This window comes from Pseudochaenichthys georgianus, chromosome 6, assembly GCF_902827115.2.
Source record: "Pseudochaenichthys georgianus chromosome 6, fPseGeo1.2, whole genome shotgun sequence".
Lineage (NCBI taxonomy): Eukaryota > Metazoa > Chordata > Actinopteri > Perciformes > Channichthyidae > Pseudochaenichthys > Pseudochaenichthys georgianus.
The window spans coordinates 5338394-5356516 of record NC_047508.1 but is presented as its reverse complement, the minus strand read 5'-3'; the positions used below and the strand labels follow the sequence as shown (position 1 = coordinate 5356516).

Below are 18123 nucleotides of genomic sequence, written 5' to 3'. Positions count from 1 at the left end.
ACCATAAGCGTTCAACCTTACAACAACTATTCTGATGATTCATATGTAATCGTGAACAGAAATACTTCATTATTTGATGAAAGTATGTTTTTTTTGTACACACTATGTCAGTGCAATGAAATGGTTTTCTGTAGTAATTAAATGACATAGTAAGGCATTCAGTTACTTAAAGATTCAGATCTTTATGGCACTTATTTGCTTCCATAACTTATCCCATAAGTCAGCCTACCCTTTAACTGATGAGAACACTAACACCAGTGATCATGTCTCCTTACCTTTATCATGCTAATACTTTAGCAACTTAGCATACACCTGTGCATTGCATACTGTGCATTGTACGTGTGGTTATATTAGCTCTGTGACAACACTAATGTAAATAACTTTTCACATGAGGCTCATGAGGATTTATCAGCCAGGATTATTTGTATCTAGTTGGCAGCGTGTCAAACATGCACTAGGAAGCTATGTAGTGTTTTTACAAGGAGGAATAATGGAAAGTTTAAATAGTCTAAATAAATTAAACTCTTGAATTACATGCTGCATGTAAATATGTCCGACTGTTCTTCATCCTTTATTTGGTGTAGTGAAATGATGATGAACATTGCTGTACTGTAAGTGATATTTAAGTTATGATGGTTTTTGTTTACATTTTATTTTGGATTTGTGAAACGTGACCCTGCTGGGTCTACTTCAAGGTTCAAGGTTCTTTAATTGTCAAAAGAACATGGCTACAGTGTAGTTATGTCGATGACAATCTTAGGTCACAGGCTTCTCCAACAGTGCAACACAAAACACAGATAAACAGAAAGATATAGTGCAAGTAAATAGTAAATACAAGAAGAACATTGTTTAAAAAAGTGAAATAGTGCAATAAGAGTCTAATATGCAAGTAATTGAAATATGATATACTAGGTAAATAGATAAATACATTTTAAGTAGCAGCCAGATGAATATTGTGGATGTTGTTTCAACAGTTCAGGTGTTTAACAGTCTTATTGCCTGTGGGATGAAACTGTCTTGCTGTAGTGAACAACATGTATTTCAGTCTTTATGCCCCTAAAAAGATTGCTTTATTTCGATTGAGTAAGCAGAATAACCTGTTTTAGCTTTTTCAAAATGTGCTATGTGTACTTGGCAGTGCTGATGTTTGGTTCAACAAATAGTTTTAGATATTTACAGATTCATTTAAATGTGAGAAGAATGTTGTGATTCCCCCCCCCCCTATCAGGGGCAGTGTAACAATCTGTAAACACAACAAAGACATAATCCTATCCTATTAATATGTTAAACATCTAGTTGCTAATTTGTTCTGTCAGTGGCTTGTATCTTACTGAAAACCTCTGCGATGCATGCACAGGTGGTGCGTGACAGCTGAATGCAAAACAGCGGAAATGTGACAGGACGCTCTGTAGAATTAAGGGGCAGTGCAGAGTTGGTTCTAATTCTTGGTTCTTTGATTATTAAAGTGGAAACACGATCTTCTTTAAATATTCGTTCGACTAATTTCTATTCCTATTCCCTTTAAACCCAACCAGTGTCCTTAGATTCCACAGATTAGCACTGTGGAGTGGAAGACAAGCTGAATAGCTGATACGCAGAGTGAAGCAGGTAGGACCCAAATGCAGATAACACTTGATAATACCTTTATTTCAAGGTCTTGAGTAAACTTAGAACAAACAAAACACTCTACGGTGAACTAGGGGACCGGGCTCAAGGGCAAAGACCGGACAGCTCCGGAGGCCGGGCAGGAGCCGGTGTCGACCGGACAGGATCCGGAGCCGGTGGGACAGGTGTCGGCAAGATTCCCCACGGAAGAGGACACAGGGCCGGCAGGACCCCCGGCAGGAGAGCAGTCGGCGGAACCTCCAACGGCACAGGACATGGAGTTGGCAAGACCCCCAGCAGAAGAGGAGTCTGCGGGACCTCCAACGGCACAGGACATGGAGTTGGCAGGACCCCCAGCAGAAGAGCAGTCTGCGGGAGAGGGCTTGAGAGGGAACTCGAGAGGAAACTTGAGAGTTGACTTGAGAGGTGACTTGAGAGGGATCTCGAGAGGGAACTTGAACGGAGACTCGAGAGGAGACTTGAGAGGGAACTCGGGAGGTGACTTGAGAGGGAACTCGAGAGGAGACTCGAGAGGGGACTCGAGAGGAGACTCGAGAGGGGACTTGAGATGGAACTGGAGAGGAGACTTGAGAGGGGACTCGAGAGGGGACTTGAGAAGTGTCTTGAAAGGGGACTCGAGAGGGGACTCGAGAGGGGACTCGTGAGGAGACTTGAGAGGGAACTGGAGAGGAGACTTGAGAGATGACTCGAGAAGGAACTTGAGAGTTGACTTGTAAGGAGACTTGAGAGGTGACTCGAGAGGTGGCTTGAGAGGTGACTTGAGAGGTGACTCGAGAGGTAGCTCGAGAGGAGACTTGAGAGGGAACTGGAGAGGAGACTTGTGAGGGGACTTGAGAAGGAACTTGAGAGGGAAGTCGAGAGGGGACTTGAGAGGGGACTTGAGATGGGTCTTGAGAAGGGTCTTGAGAAGGAACTTGTGTCGGTCGGTACACCGACAGGACACGGGGAGCTGGCGTCGGCTGGAGAGCCAGCAGGAGACGAGGTGCTGGAGTCGGCCGGTACGCCGACAGGACTCGGGGAGCTGGCGTCGGCTGAACAGCCTCCAGGAAGCTGGCTGCCCGGTTCGTTGGTCCTTTTCCCATAGCCAAAGTGGTTAACCCTGTTGCTGTCTGTTTATGTCTTCCAAAGTCCATCAAAGTCCACCCCACGTTTCATGTCAGCAAGTTGAAACCGGTCAAAGAGAGCAGACTGGTCCCCGCCTCCACGCCCCCTCCACCTCCCCGGATTGTCGACGGAGGTCAAGTGTACACTGTGGACAAAATACTGTCTGAAAGGAAGAGGGGCAGAGGTAGACAGTTCCTGGTCGACTGGGTAGGGTATGGATTAGAGGAGAGGTGCTGGATCCCAGCCAGCTTCATTGTGGACAAGACCCTTATATCTGACTTCGATAGAGAACAGTCTCAGGCTTCAGGGACGTCTGGAGCCGTCCGTAAGAGGGGGGGTACTGTAAGGTGTCAGCGTTAGAGTTCTGTTAGCTTATTGTTTTGTGTTTATTCTGGTGGCCTTGCAGTTTATTTTGATGTTGACTCTGTCCTCTCGTTTCAGGTGTCATCACTTCTTGTCGTTGTGTGTCACCTGCCAGCTTGATTGTGATCTCCTGTTCTGGATTGTTTGCACCTGTGCCTCATTAACTGTTGTGTATATGTGACCCAGTTCACCGAAGAGTGTTTTGTTTGTCCAAATGTAGTCCTTGAAATAAAGGTATCGTCAAGTGTTGTTTGGGTCCTACCTGCTTCACTCCGCGTAATAATAGCTAAACTAAAGGCAGGACGGTTAGACTCTGTGTCATGCGCAGAGGAACAAGTCCAAATGTTGAGAACATTTTTAAACTGATGTATAGTTTTTACATGTGTCTGTACTGGCAGATGTAAATATTGGATACAATTCAACTCTTTATTTAAGATCTGTGTAGAAGATTACAGAGTTTGAAATGCAATTCAAGTTCTTTCAAGTAAACCCTTCTTCATGGTTTAAGATGTCTCTGACAGCCACAAGAGGAGCAACACCAGACACCTTCCACCGCTCCCCTAGTACTAGACTCCTGGTACTAGGATGGGTTAAAAGCAGTGAACACATTTTACTGTGTGCTCTGCATGTGTGACCGTTATGGCGCATTTCCACTGCAGCGGGTAGCCCCGTTTAAGCGTCCTTAATCGTCCTCAAGCGGCCAGGCCAGTTTTTGGTGGCCTTTCCATATAGCGTAGCCCCGGCTAGCGAGTACTTTTCCCTTTTTTTCTGGCCCCATAACATCGTGTTTCTATCAGGCCAGGGCCAGGGCTGAACTAGTGCCGTCAACACTCTCGACTGCTGATTGGTCAGAGAGAATCGTCACAAGATCGCGCGCGAGATCATCCCTAGCGTCGCATATATATCTAGAAGCAAGCATGCAGCATTTTTATACACAGCATGTTTGTAAACGGAGGAGCTACAAAAATGGCAACGTCAAAGAAAAGCACACCGAGGAGGTGACGACGTTCCTACATCTCATTGGGGATGATAAAATCCAGTGGGAGCTCGAAATGTCCCAAAAAATAAACCCAGGTCCTAAACCAGGTCCTACCCCAGGTCCTACCCCAGGTCCTAAACTGTAATGGAAATGCGCCACGGCCTCGGACGGCCAGCGAGGCAGCCCGAGGCCTGAGCGAGGACGCTTAGGGACGCTTAAACGCGGCTACCCCGCTGCAGTGGAAATGTGCCATTAGAGAGGGTTATATTTCACACAGGCTCCGCCCTCTACTGGACTCTATGGGTACTACTCTCTATCATGCTGTGCGTGCTTTCACCTACTGAGTTTACGTAAACGTAGCCGGCCAATTGGGGCGAGCCTACCTGAATGCGCGCGCAGGTCCACAGTATATAAAGGCGGCTACACTATCCTTTTTCTCTTCAGACGAGCTGACAACCGAAGAGTTAAACGAACGAAGATTAGAAGATTAGAAGATTAGAAGAAACGAAAAATGGACTCACCATTACTGGAAGCTCGGCCATGCACCTGCCCTGGTTTGATCGCGGGCACCGGTCTCCACCACCTCTGCTTAGAGTGTTTGGGGGACCAGGATATGGCCGAGGCGGTGTCATTCACGTTCGCCATTCCAGCGGGGCGGATGGCTCCGTTTGCCGTTGTCGGGCACTTCCGGGTCCGGTCCATGGAGGTCCACCGCCCTAGGTGATGACCATGGCGGAGGAGCGCAGCTGCTCCCAGCGGGCAGCAGGCTGGGCAGGGAGCTGAAGACAGCTCTGCCACGCTACCGCGTGACAAGGCAACTGCAAATAAACACGGGTGTGTTGGGCATCTCGCTCATTGCTGGAGATGCCCCCACCTCACCAGATCAGAGCAATTATTTGTAGCTTGATCGTGGCCGCCGCCGTTGTCTGCCGTGTGATATGCCGGTGAGGGATCACGCGGCATGGCACTTTCCAAAAGGACCGTGTTGTTGATCTCCCGGGCCGGGAGCCCCCGTGTTTACGGAAGGGCTCTTTGGATCGATCTCCTTGGTTACGTGGGTGAGGAGTAGTCGCAGCGCGGCTGATTCTTGCTCATCCCCAGAGGAAATAACACTGTCCCACACTCCCCGCCCCCTCTGTAAACTCCAGTATAGGAGCCAGCAGGTGGGCGCGTGCACGTGAGTGGAATAAACCGAAGTGCTGTCAAAACACTGTGCGGGTTCAAGAGAGAGTGATGTGTGTGTGAGAAACGTATTCAGTGAAAACGATTGCATTTATCCCAGAGTAAGAGTCATCTCTCTCCACATTTCCACTTTTCACCTTAATGTCCATTTCAAAGAGACGGCATTAGGACAGAGCCGCGGCCCCACGGGAGCGTAACGCAGTGCGTTCAAGGACCTCAGTAGAAAATCGGCCCTTTTCTGTGTCAGCCCCCATGCCAAAACTCCCTTCTTATGGAAAGGTTTGGCAGCGGAGTAGGCCACCAGAGAATACTACAGCTTCTTAGCTTTGGCTCCACAGCTGCTGGCATGTCCCCTGAACACAGTTTTGTGGGGAATGGAAGCCCCACAAAAGCTGTGTACTGACAGAGTAGAGGGGCAGGACACTGAGACTGGGTTACTCACTCAAGCTTTGCAGCGTCCCTCCTCCATTCAGGGGCAATAGAGAGTCAAATCTATCATCTTGGGAGGAGATAGGTTTCCTTTCAACAGGAAGTCGAAAATAACCCACCGTTGCATGAACGGTGGGTTACGTATTGTAACCCTAGTGTGTGTGTGTGTGTGTGTGTGTGTGTGAAAAATGCATTTAGTAAAAACTATGGCATTTATCCCAGAGTAAGAGTCATCTCTCTCCACAATTCCACATTTTCCCATAATGTCTCGTTGAGATCGGCAAGGCCGTTTTCATACGATGTTAATTGGACACCCATTATGAGGCGCGGCCCCCGTGAGAGTGGCCGCGGTGCGTTCAGGGACCTCCGCAGAAGAACAGTGGTTATACGTAGTGTAACTATAGTTCTAGAGTGATATGTGTGTGTACAATGCATTCAGTAAAAACGAGTGCATTTATCCCAGAGTAAGAGTCATCTCTCTCCACATTCCACATTTCCCCATAATGTCTGTCATCCCAGGAGGAGTACAACAGACTGACGTTCGGCTACTCCCTATTCCCATGCACGCTACGGCGCTGCAACCGCTGCGGGACCATGACATGAGGGTGTTCTTTTATCTGGACGACCTCATAGTCATGGCCAGGTCCAGGGAATGGGCAATGTTTCACACAGCCCAATTGATCCTACACCTAACCAAGTTGGGTTGAAAAAGAGTTGCGGTCAATTGGAAGAAGAGTTCCCCCATACCTCACCAGCAGGTAGAATATCTGGGGGTGATGCTCGATGCAGGCAGACTACATGCCACCCTGACAGAAAGCAGACAGGCATCCCTGCTGCAGGCTGTGTCAGGGGGCGATGGTGACAGCTTTGATCATCATGCAGACTTTGGGTCTCATGACGGCTGCTCACTCCGTAGTGCCACTCGGACTCCTGCATGCACGTCGCATACAGAGGTGGCTTACCGGCCTTCGTGTAGATCTCAAGACACAAACGACGTCTGGTGACCATCCCCCCCTCAGTAGAGAGCAACCTCCGATTCTGGGGGTCCCCAGAGAATCTGCGGAGGGGAGCTCCACTGGGGCAAGTGACCTCCTATATCACAGTCTTCACAGACGCTTCAGTGACAGGATGGGGGGGACGTGCCTAGAGAGAGCTGTAGGTGGTTGCTGGCCTCTGACAGAGGCTCGGCACAGCAACCTCCTGGAGCTGCAAGCAGTGATGCTGGTCCTACAGCACTTCAAACCCTTAATACAGGGCAAACATGTGCTAGTGATGAGCGACAACCGCACCACAGTGTCGTACATCAACAGGCAGGGCGGAGTCCGCTCAATAGCCTTGTTGACCGCAGCAGAGAACCTGTGGTTGTGGGTTTCACAGATTGTGTTGTCTCTAAGGGCCCTGCACATCCCGGGACGGGACCTCATGTCAAGAGGCGGACCCCTGCCAGACGAGTGGAGGCTTCACCCGGAGATGGTGAAGCAGTTCTGGACTCAGTTCGGGAGAGCAGAGGTGGACCTGTTCGCCAATCGGTGCAACAGCCACTGTGCCCTGTGGTTCTCCCTGGCCCGCTGGGACAACCCACCCTTGGGGGTGGATGCATTTGCACACGAACCATGGTCAACGAAGCTGCTTTACGCCTTTCCACCGCTGCACCTTATACCCCCCTTCTGGATAGTGTGAGGCGGGAGCAGCTGTCAGTCATCCTAGTGGCCCCAGATCGCCGCCTGGCGCCGTGGTACGCGGGGTAACACAGATGATGGTGGGCCAGCCCTGGGCTATTCCTCAAGTCTGGGGAGCGCTGTCTCAGGAAGCAGGGGCAATAGGGGCGTTACCCACTCTGGGCCAACCTCTTCAGGCTTGGCTCCTGAGAGGGACAGGCTGAGACAGGTGGGGCTGTCTGACAACGTTATTCAGACTATCCAAGCAGCAGGAGCAGAATCCACCACAGCCTGTTACAGGCCAAAGTGGGCGGGATTCCGGCGATGGTGTGAAGGAAGGAGTCTAGAGCCTCTGTCATGCACGCTGGGCTCTATTCTTACCTACTTACAGATACTGGTGGTCAGGGGGCTGGCTCATTCCACAATTAAGGTGTATGCAGCAGCCATCTCGTCCTGCCATGAGGGATTTGGAGGCAGGTCAGCCTTCAGTCAGCCGCTTATGTCGCGGTTTTTGCAATGGGTCAGGAGGCAGCGCCCAGTAGTGCACGCCTCCGCCCCACAGTGGGACCTGCCGTTGGTGCTCGAGGCTCTGGTCACAGAACCATTTGAGCCTCTGGATCTCTCCTCCCTGAAAGCACTGTCATGGAAGACAGCATTGCTACTTGCCTTGACTTCGGCCAAAAGAGTGTCCGAGCTGACCGCTCTGTCGGTGCACCCAAGCTGCCTTTTGATCCGGGGTGACCGTAGCGGGGCGACACTCAGACCGAACCCCTCCTTTACTCCTAAGAGCCTAAATAGTTCGTTCAGGTCAAGGGCTATTCAGTTAGGTGGCTTTAATCTTCCACCCCATATTGGGGCCAGGGAGGCTAAATTGCACCTCCTCTGCCCAGTGCGTGCGCTAGCATGTTATGTAGAGCGCACGGCTGCCATTAGACGCACTGAACAGCTGTTTGTGTGCTTTGGGGATGGTGTGGCTAGAAAAGCTCTCCAAGAAGCGCCTAACAGGATGGCTCTGAGAGTGCATTACACATGCCTATGGATGGGCGGGGAGAGCCCTCCCCACTGGGGTCCGTGCACATTCTACACGGGCTGTATCAAACAGCCTTATTCAGCATCGTGAGTGTAGAAGATATATGCACAGCGGCGTCTTGGTCTACGCCAGGCTCCTTCATAAAATGTTATCTCCTGGACATGTTTGGCTCCTTCTCGTCGTCTGTGCTTGCCGAGGCAACGCATGACTGGTGAGAGGGGGGGTGGCTGTGGGTCAGCAGGTGTCTGACCCCCCCCCCCTGGACATAAAGCACTTGTGTTTTCCCATGCTCCTGAGGGACTCGGGAGACATGGTGCGCAATCAGCCCCATACAGGGCTGGAGGCAGGCTGGGAGAGCCTTCCTCACTATTGTCCATGCCCACTCTACACGGAGCGTGTGTGAGTGTGGTGCACTTATGTTTTCCCATGCTCCTGAGGGACCTGGGGAACATGGTGCGCGGTAGGCTCCAGACGGAGTCTCCGCACAGATCTTTTCCATGCACACTCTACACGAGGTAAGCTTGTGAGTGTGCCTTATCCAAATTGCGGCCCCAACTTCTCTACGGTTACAACCGGATGGGAGGAAGTGGGGATGCAATGGATGTTAGCCAAAAGCCGGCCAGGGACGGTGTGGTGGGTCGATGTTGGATGACAGGGCGTGTGTACATCGGGGCTCCGCCCACTGTACCCATAGAGTCCAGTAGAGCCTGTGTGAAATATATATAATAACAGGGGGTTACGTATTGTAACCAACCCGATATCACGGCAAGACGTGAACATGTGACGATTTACCATGCTGGGAGACGTGAAGATGTCACGATTTCATCCCTTCAAACGTGACAGTTACACGGTATTGTTAACCCATGTTAACCATTGGAGAAATAACCGGAAAAGCCAAGCAAATGCTACCCCGACGGTCGGTTGTTATTGTCAATATTAATATAATAATGATTTACTTTTTAATATTCACACTCGATTACGCCTATTTTCTTGTTACCCCCGCTGGTCGACACCTCTTTTAGCAGAAACAAAGGCTACATTAATGTAGTAAATCGATGTTAATCCATGCGTGTAGATCTGGTGTGGATGTGGAATTAACGGACGTGACGTTATGCGATTGAGTTGCCAGGCAACAGCTTCGGTTCATGTTAATTTACAAACTCTTCAACTACAACCGTAGTTATATTTAAAAACATGTTGGAAGGCCTCACGAAATACTTTAATGCAAATTAAAATGTAAATGTGAAGGAATGTGTGTATAACAAAATACATCGGTGATAAATGAAACCGGAAACTGACGTAGGCAAGATCCTCAGCTCGATTATTGGATGGTTTAGCCGCAATGCATGCTAGGATTTGGGGTTTATGTGATGTGAAATCTGAAAACGTTTTTTAAAAACAAAATAAAACTTTATTCCGAGTGTGCTTGCTTTTCTCTTTGAAAGTCATCACATAACAGCATTGTAATACATGGTTCGGCTGCATTAAGTATTACATATCTGCCGTAGTTCTCTATTTATAGAGCCCTACTGAGAAGACTTCTAGACAAGCAGGAAGAACTGCCGCCAAAACTGAAAACGTGACGTGGATCATAAATATATAAGCAATTAAACAACATCTTACATTTCTTTTCACACAATACGTCTCCTTGCAGTATCAACACTAATTCGGCTGACTTTTATATTTGATCCAATTGGTAGATAGGCTGTATTTACACCATAACGGTGCAGAGCTGATAGAAAGGGACACCTGGTGGGTAAAGCACGTTATTGAATTTTATTATTTATTATTAGATATTAATAGGAGGATGTGCAAAACAGACAAACTAATAAGGCTTAATTCAAACATTAAAGAGTACTTTAGGTTAAGGTCTTCTTTTGAATAAGAAAAAAGCTTTGGGGGTATAGAAGAAGAATATGGAGGGATGAAACCCTCTTTAATGGTCACACATGCAGAACACACAGCACACACAGTGACATTTGTATTTACAGATACATATTAAGCCTGACAAAGTACTTAATATAATTGCTTTCCTGCAATGTTAACTATGTTTAAGCACTTATTTGTTTATTATTTGTTTATTATTAAACTGATATTATACTGTATTATACTCTTATAACATGTATGTAGATAGTATAAGAAATGTGCAGAATGACAGTTTAATGGTGGAGGTATACACACAATATTGATAGATGTCTTGTAATGCACTGTTGAGGAACCTGCGACCCAAGTTTTTCATTCATTGCATAACTACACCATAGTTGTGTATAATATGTCAATAAACCTTAGCTTAGAACATCTTGAAAGGGGTGTGGAAACTAGTCATTATATACAGTTTGTTGTGACAACATAGTCTTTAATTAACTATTAGTAGAGAACAACGAGTAATGAATATACTTTATAGGGATCCTATTCATATCTAATAATAAAATAATAAAATTCAATAACGTGCTTTAACCACCAGGTGTCCCTTTCTATCAGCTCTGCACCGTTATGGTGTAAATACAGCCTATCTACCAATTGGATCAAATATAAAAGTGAGCCGAATTAGTGTTGATACTGCAAGGAGACGTATTGTGTGAAAAGAAATGTAAGATGTTGTTTAATTGCTTATATATTTATGATCCACGTCACGTTTTCAGTTTTGGCGGCAGTTCTTCCTGTTTGTCTAGAAGTCTTCTCAGTAGGGCTCTATAAATAGAGAACTACGGCAGATATGTAATATTTAATGCAGCCGAACCGTGTATTACAATGCTGTTATGTGATGACTTTCAAAGAGAAAAGCAAGCACACTCGGAATAAAGTTTTATTTAGTTTTTAAAAAACATTTTCCGATTTCACATCACATAAACCCCAAATCCCAGCATGCATTGCAGCTAAACCATCCAATCATCGAGCTGAGGATCTTGCCTACGTCAGTTTCCGGTTTCATTTATCACCGATGTATTTTGTTATACACACATTCCTTCACATTTACATTTTAATTTGCATTAAAGTATTTCGTGAGGCCTTCTAACATGTTTTTAAATATAACTACGGTTGTAGTTGAAGAGTTTGTAAATTAACATGAACCGAAGCTGTTGCCTGGCAACTCAATCGCACAACGTCACGTCCGTTAATTCCACACCCACACGCATGGATTAACATGGATTTAATACATTAATTTAGCCTTTGTTTCTGCTAAAAGAGGTGTCGACCAGCTGGGGAAACAAGAAAATTGGCGTAATCGAGTGTGAATATTAGAAAATAAATCATTATTATATTAATATTGACAATAACAACCGACCGTCGGTCATATAAGCACAGGCGGAGCCCTCTACCTGGGGGCCCTGTCTTTCCTAGTCCGCTCGCTGAAGAGTGTATAGGATAGTGGGCGGCAGGTGTAGCCGCCTTTATATACTGTGGGCCTGCGCGCGCATTCAGGTAGGCTCGCCCCGATTGGCCGGCTACGTTTACGTAAACTCAGTAGGTGAAAGCACGCACAGCATGATAGAGAGTAGTACCCATAGAGTCCAGTAGAGGGCTCCGACTGTACTAATATACTAGGGTTACAATACGTAACCCCCTGTTTCATCCCTCCAATTCTAACAGCAGAATAATTATATTTATTTTCCTTATTTCAACAATGTTACCACAGTGACACTTATTTATATACTGCATTTGAAAATACAATTTGAAATTACATTATATATTAGAACTCCATTGAACGTGTGTGTGTCTGTGTGTGTGTGTGTGTGTGTGTGTGTGTGTGTGTGTGTGTGTGTGTGTGTGTGTGTGTGTGTGTGTGTGTGTGAGAGAGAGAGTGTCTAATTCTGGGCCTACTCTGTTCTAATTTAGCCCTGGAGAGCTGCAGATGTGTTGTGTTTTTAATGTATTCACAGATTTTGAAATGTATGGATTAGTAATGTGGCTTTATGTGTATTGTTCAAGCATTGTGATGATTTATTGTTTTAATAAATATGCAATGCACTCTGTTGATTGGCTGTGATTTCATAGTAAAGTGTGCATGTGAGTACAGTGGCTTTTTTCAGTATATTGACTGAAGTCAATAAAACACATTTGGTAAAGCCTCTCTCCGAACCACTCTTTTGATATTTACCACGTCTTCTTCTATTTTGTAATATTTGAATCGTTTTTTGTAAAACACTGTCCCAACATTATTCAGGATGTTTTCAGAGTAAAGTAATATCAGCAAGGCAGGCATTTTCTCCTCTGTGTGAATTCTAAACTGTTTGCTTCCCACAGTTTTGGAACTCACGGCAGTAAACTATACTTGCTGTAACATCCACCAACTGTGGGTGTAGTTTTATCAACAAGGACTGAAATCATAAGGATTACAAAAATACATCTAATAAAAGATAACCTTGCAACAAGTGTGGTCAAAGTTCAATGGATATGTATTTGGATTTCATATGATTTCCCGGATCTAAACATTTTTTAAAACATATCAGTAGCCATTAGCATAAATGTGAAATATATCCAAAACGTTTCACAATCTATATCAATATCAATCTCTATGTTTAGGACATATTGTAGTTTGAATTGAATCAGGTCTGTTTATGTTTGTGTTGAACAGCTAATCCTCTATAGCAGGGGTTCCCAACCTTTTTTCCCAAGAGCCCCCCCAAATGACTCCTGTTGGAAGTTGCGTCCCCCCCCCCCCCCCCCCCCCCACACACACGCACACACAAGGGGGGGGGGGGGGGTCAACAGCAGTAATTAAAGTTTCAAAGTCTCAAAAAGCTACAACTACTGTCACAAACTGGATGAATGTGAAGTATTTTGTTAAAGGAGGATGAAAGTGTAATTAAGGAGCACTATTGGAGTGACTTTGATGGTTATTGGACTCAGGATTAATTCATTTGGATTCCCGCTGTATGAAGAAATTAAAGGACGGTGCAAGTGGAAACAATTCACAAAGGGATTAAACTGTTTAAAACACACCCCCAATTAAGTCGGATTTTACGGATGTCTTTATGTGGATTCAAAAATCGTAAATAATCTACAAAATGGAGGAGACCGATCTGATCGGAGCAACTGTGACAAATAATCCAACTGAAACCGGCATGGACAATGACTATGTTTTTAAAGTGCGCTTATCCAGACAAGCCTGGTTTGGACATTTTACGGGCAGAAGACATTTATTATTATTTATTTATCGGCCCGATAATTATCGGTCCGATATTAGGAATTATTAACACCACTACTGTAAATACATATTCAGTTGCCAGTTTATTAGGTACAACTAGCTAATAATAACAGTCTAATACAGTGATAAAATAAATCCTACCCTTATGAAGGTTATACATGTTTTTTTGTTGAAAGCATTTATGTCAACTGATTGGTTATTTTGGAGGCTGACGTTTCTGGTGCTGTAACATTATGTTGTGCAATGCTAATAGGCGTTTCCTTAAACCCACATTATGCACAAAACATACGGTTATTTTATGTGATATGTCACTGATGTATTTTTCGGAAAACACATTTCTGAGATAGGCAATTTGGGTAACAATTATCTGTTCTTGTCATCAGGTGGAGCAGTCTGATGATCCAGACACAGAGGACATTGCGGTCGGACTTCTCATGATCAGTGCCAGGTCAACAGACACCACACTCTTCTGCCCAGAGAGGATCGCTGTTGTCATTGAGGGTAACAGAGTTATCGAACTCCCCACACTGGCTGACGCATTCATCCTGCTTTTTGCACTGACCTTTGCCCTGCATCTGAGCTACCCAAAAGACTTGGCCACCACTTTCGACTTCACCCAGAAAGTGTTGATGGGCCTGGATGAGGGGAACTTGAAGCCCAGGGTGCTGAGTCTGAAAAAGCTTTTGGCAGTTTAATCCTACCAACAAAGTTGCACTTGAACAATCACACACACACACACACACACACACACACACACACACACACACACACACACACACACACACACACACACACACACACACACACACACACACACACACACACACACACACACACACACACACACACCCACACACACACACACACACACACACACACACACACACACACACACACACACACACACACACACACACACACACACACACACACACACACACACACACACACACACACACACACACACACACACACACACACACACACACACACACACACTGTTCTCCTCTGTTTATATCCTGCTGCTTTACATCTGTGTTCTGTTGTGTTCATTGACAGATTTGTTACTGTTCAGCTTTGAGTTGAAGAACTGTTCGTAGATGTTGTTTTATACTTTTATATGTATTGGGTCTTTATGGTCCATGTGTTAAATTAATACGCAGAACTGTTCCTGAAAATTGTGTTCACTCATAAGTGATGGTTAAAATACAGATATTTCTCAAGGCCCTAGCACTGTTTTTAAAGTGTTTTTATTTTTATTTAAAAGAGTTAAATATATTGAATTTGTATTGTGCTAAAATGCATTGTTCTTTTATAGTGGAAAATGGAATGTTGGCGATTTACCAAAGCTGTTCAAATTATCAATATATGCATTTTTATATATATATATATATATATATATATATATGGTGTGTTTGGAGATAATTCATTACACTATTATACATTATTATTATATTCTATTTAGCCCAACAATATAGTTAATTTCAATCAATAGCTTGGGTCAAATGAACAACCCAATGTATGGTTTATATTAATTTAACCCAGTGATATAGTTAATTTCAATCACTAGCTTGGGTCAAATAAACAACCCGATGTATGGTTTATATTTAACCCAGTGATATAGTTAATTTCAATCACTAGCTTGGGTCAAATAAACAACCCAGCACATGGGTTAAAATGATCCAGCCCAGCACATGGGTTAAGACAACCCAGCGCGTGTTCTGTCCTATTGTGACTCAGCAGCTGGGTTATGATTGGGTTATTTTTTAACCCAGTAGTTTTAAGAGTGAACACTTTATTAGGTATTGCACAACTTTTGTTAAATGTACTTGAAAACACAGGACTCCGGACCTCTTTCAGAAAAACTCCTCTCCTGCACGATCTTCATCATTGTCCCATAATCCAGAAGAGGACTGACGATTCCAGTTCTGTTTTAGTATTTCTCAGCTCGGATAACTTGGATGAATCTCGTAATACAGCAGTGTTTTAATGTGACTACACCTAAAGAACATACACTGTCTTCTCTTGTTGTTCTGCAGTCAGAGCAACACATTCTCTATGAATAAAATAACTGATAGCTATAAAGAGAAGAAAAATAATGTGTGTGATGTATGTTGAATTCTTCTGCATGTTAATCATTCAGGCCACAGGCTCATTACAGTCTATTCTGTGCAGTGGCGAGCCGTCAGGGCCCTCTAGGCCCTCTGTGAGGGCCTAAGATATTCTAAAAAAATATTTCACAGGTAATTTATGATACCGTCAATCACAGATTCTGGTAAGGCAATGTCCAAATATAGATTTGAAATTACACTTACCAGTTCTGAAGATCTTTTGGTATCCTGCAGACAACGCCAATTTGTGATGGAAACTTCTGTGCAGCAATGCAGAGCCAAAGCTCAGGAAAGGATGGAAGCTGGAGAGGCTTTAGTCAAACACTGATATTTATTGAGAGTATGATACGGCCGGAGAGATCACAGAGTATATCACACTTTCATGTGGGCCACCTAGCAAACTCTGATGACAAAGCGTGGAAACAGGGATCTGTATATCTAAAAAGGAGGGACCTACCTTAATCATTACCAGACATTGGAACAAAGGCCAGTTTGTATTACCAACTCACATGGTGCCAAACTTCTCCCCCACAGGAAGGCAGAGGACCTCTTGACCTGTGTCCTCCTCAAGTTACAGGCAGGAGCATATGCGACTTAACGAAAAGCATATCTTTGTAATAACAGTTTCTCAGAAAAGCTGAGAATCTCTAGACACAAAGAGATCGGATTCAAATATTCTCTGACAGTTGTTATTTAACTAAATAATGTTGTTTAGTCGAAAAAAACGAACGGGAGGAAATGCAGCCCGGCTCTCGATTTGTAATCCTAATTGAATTATCATCTTCACCACGATTATTTATGTTTATGTTCGCCGAATTGACATGAAATCACTGACACATATGAATATACTGTATTCAACTTTATTAAAACGTTATTAACGTGCCTAAACTCAGTAATTCACTAAAAATATTTATATTTTAATGGAGCCTCGTCGGCAGATCAGGATCCCAACGCGTAGAAAAATAGTCCGTTGTTACCGTTTTTTAAACAGTCTGAATGAAACGGCTGCTCTCCAGTGTTGCCAACTTGGCGACTTCGTCGTTACATTCGGCGGCTTTCCAAACCCTCCGGCTACTTATTTTTGTCAAAAGCGAGTAACGACTGATCTAACGACTTGTAATGGTGTTATTAGGGACTTTTCTGGTGTTTGAAGACTCACGTATTGTTCTGCAGTTAACGAGCTGCCGTGAGCCCCTCAGCCCTCCCATAGCACTCACAGGCGTGCAGACTCACAGTTGCCTCCCGCAGCAGCTCAGCTGCAGTCACAGCAGAGAGGAGACAACCACACTCTCCCGCGTCGAGACAGCTCCAGTCACTTAATTACCTCGTCCACTGTGTGTGTGCCTCTCTGTGACAAGCTAAACATCCACGTTGGTCATCGTGTCACAGTCTAAACTGTATTCACAAAAGTACATAAAGTAGTGGGAATCAAACCCTGAAGGATGGTTGAAGCCATTTATTGGAGATGATACACGGGCATACTATACTGCCTTTATTGTAAGGGATATTTCTACTAAAAACTACTAAAACTATTTCTATACTTTCTACTTTTTCTAATAGAGACATTTCTGATCTACTGTCGTCTGGATTTACTCTGGTGGTTTCAAGTTTTGATCCTTGAAGGGGGTGGAACGTTATTTTACCGCCATTACATGATATGCAAATTAGGCGACGATGTCATTTAGGGACTTCTGGCGACTTTTCGGACAGCCAATAGCTACTTTCCTTACTATGGAGTTGGCAACACTGCTGCTCTCAGCTGTGTATTTACACAACTAATGGCCCATCAACCACAGCTCTCTCCCCCCTCCCCCCTGATCTTTCTTCTCCAGCAGCTAAATTAACTGTAGATTACTCTGAGTGACAAGCTTACAGTTAGACACAACACTGTCATTGCAAGTGACCCTCAGTTAGTTGACTTTTATGTTCAACTGCTAAATTCGTTACTAATAAAAAAGGGCTTCTACTGTACCTAATTACCTTGACACTAGAACCGCCAGAGGTTTTTGTATAGGCCTACCTAAAACCATAAAATTCCGCTATTAGAATGCAATTTTTAACAACATAGGGTGCTACATAACACACTTTCAGGAAAAGTCACGGACTGGGAGACTTTAATATTTTATTGAAAAAAAGTTACATTGCACACAACACACATCACACAAATTGACCCGATTGGCGGTTCTAGTGTTAAATAAACTCACTAATGAATGAAACCAGTTCAATACGCATTATTATTATTCTTATCATTCTTTATGAGCGCAGAAATAGTCTTAAAATCAGATCTGTTTTTTAAATTAAATCTGACAGCAGGCAGTTAGCTCTGATCACCTATGATAAATGTGCCACACCTAATCGCTGGCCATTCAGCCACAGAGCTCCCTCTATACAAATCAAACTGTAGATGGTGTGAAAGCACCTATTGTTTTAAATAATGGTCGGAATGTGACCTGTGAGCCTTCTGAATTACAGTGGGACATGCACATTCTAAA

General features: G+C 44.6%; 1 protein-coding gene across 6 annotated transcripts in view; it reads left to right on the top strand.

Moving 5' to 3' along the window:
* The window catches only part of trhr2 (thyrotropin releasing hormone receptor 2), a 91661-nt gene that overhangs the window by 57380 nt on the left and 16158 nt on the right, over positions 1-18123 (top strand). For all 6 annotated transcript variants that reach the window (XR_011643435.1, XR_011643436.1, XR_011643434.1 and 3 more), the window contains exon 6: positions 13904-14021. Coding sequence is in view for 2 of the 6 variants with exons in the window: in XM_034085195.2 (XP_033941086.1) it covers positions 13904-14021 (118 nt within the window). In the remaining 4 variants the exon portion in view is untranslated. The remainder of the gene's footprint in view (positions 1-13903; positions 14022-18123) is intronic.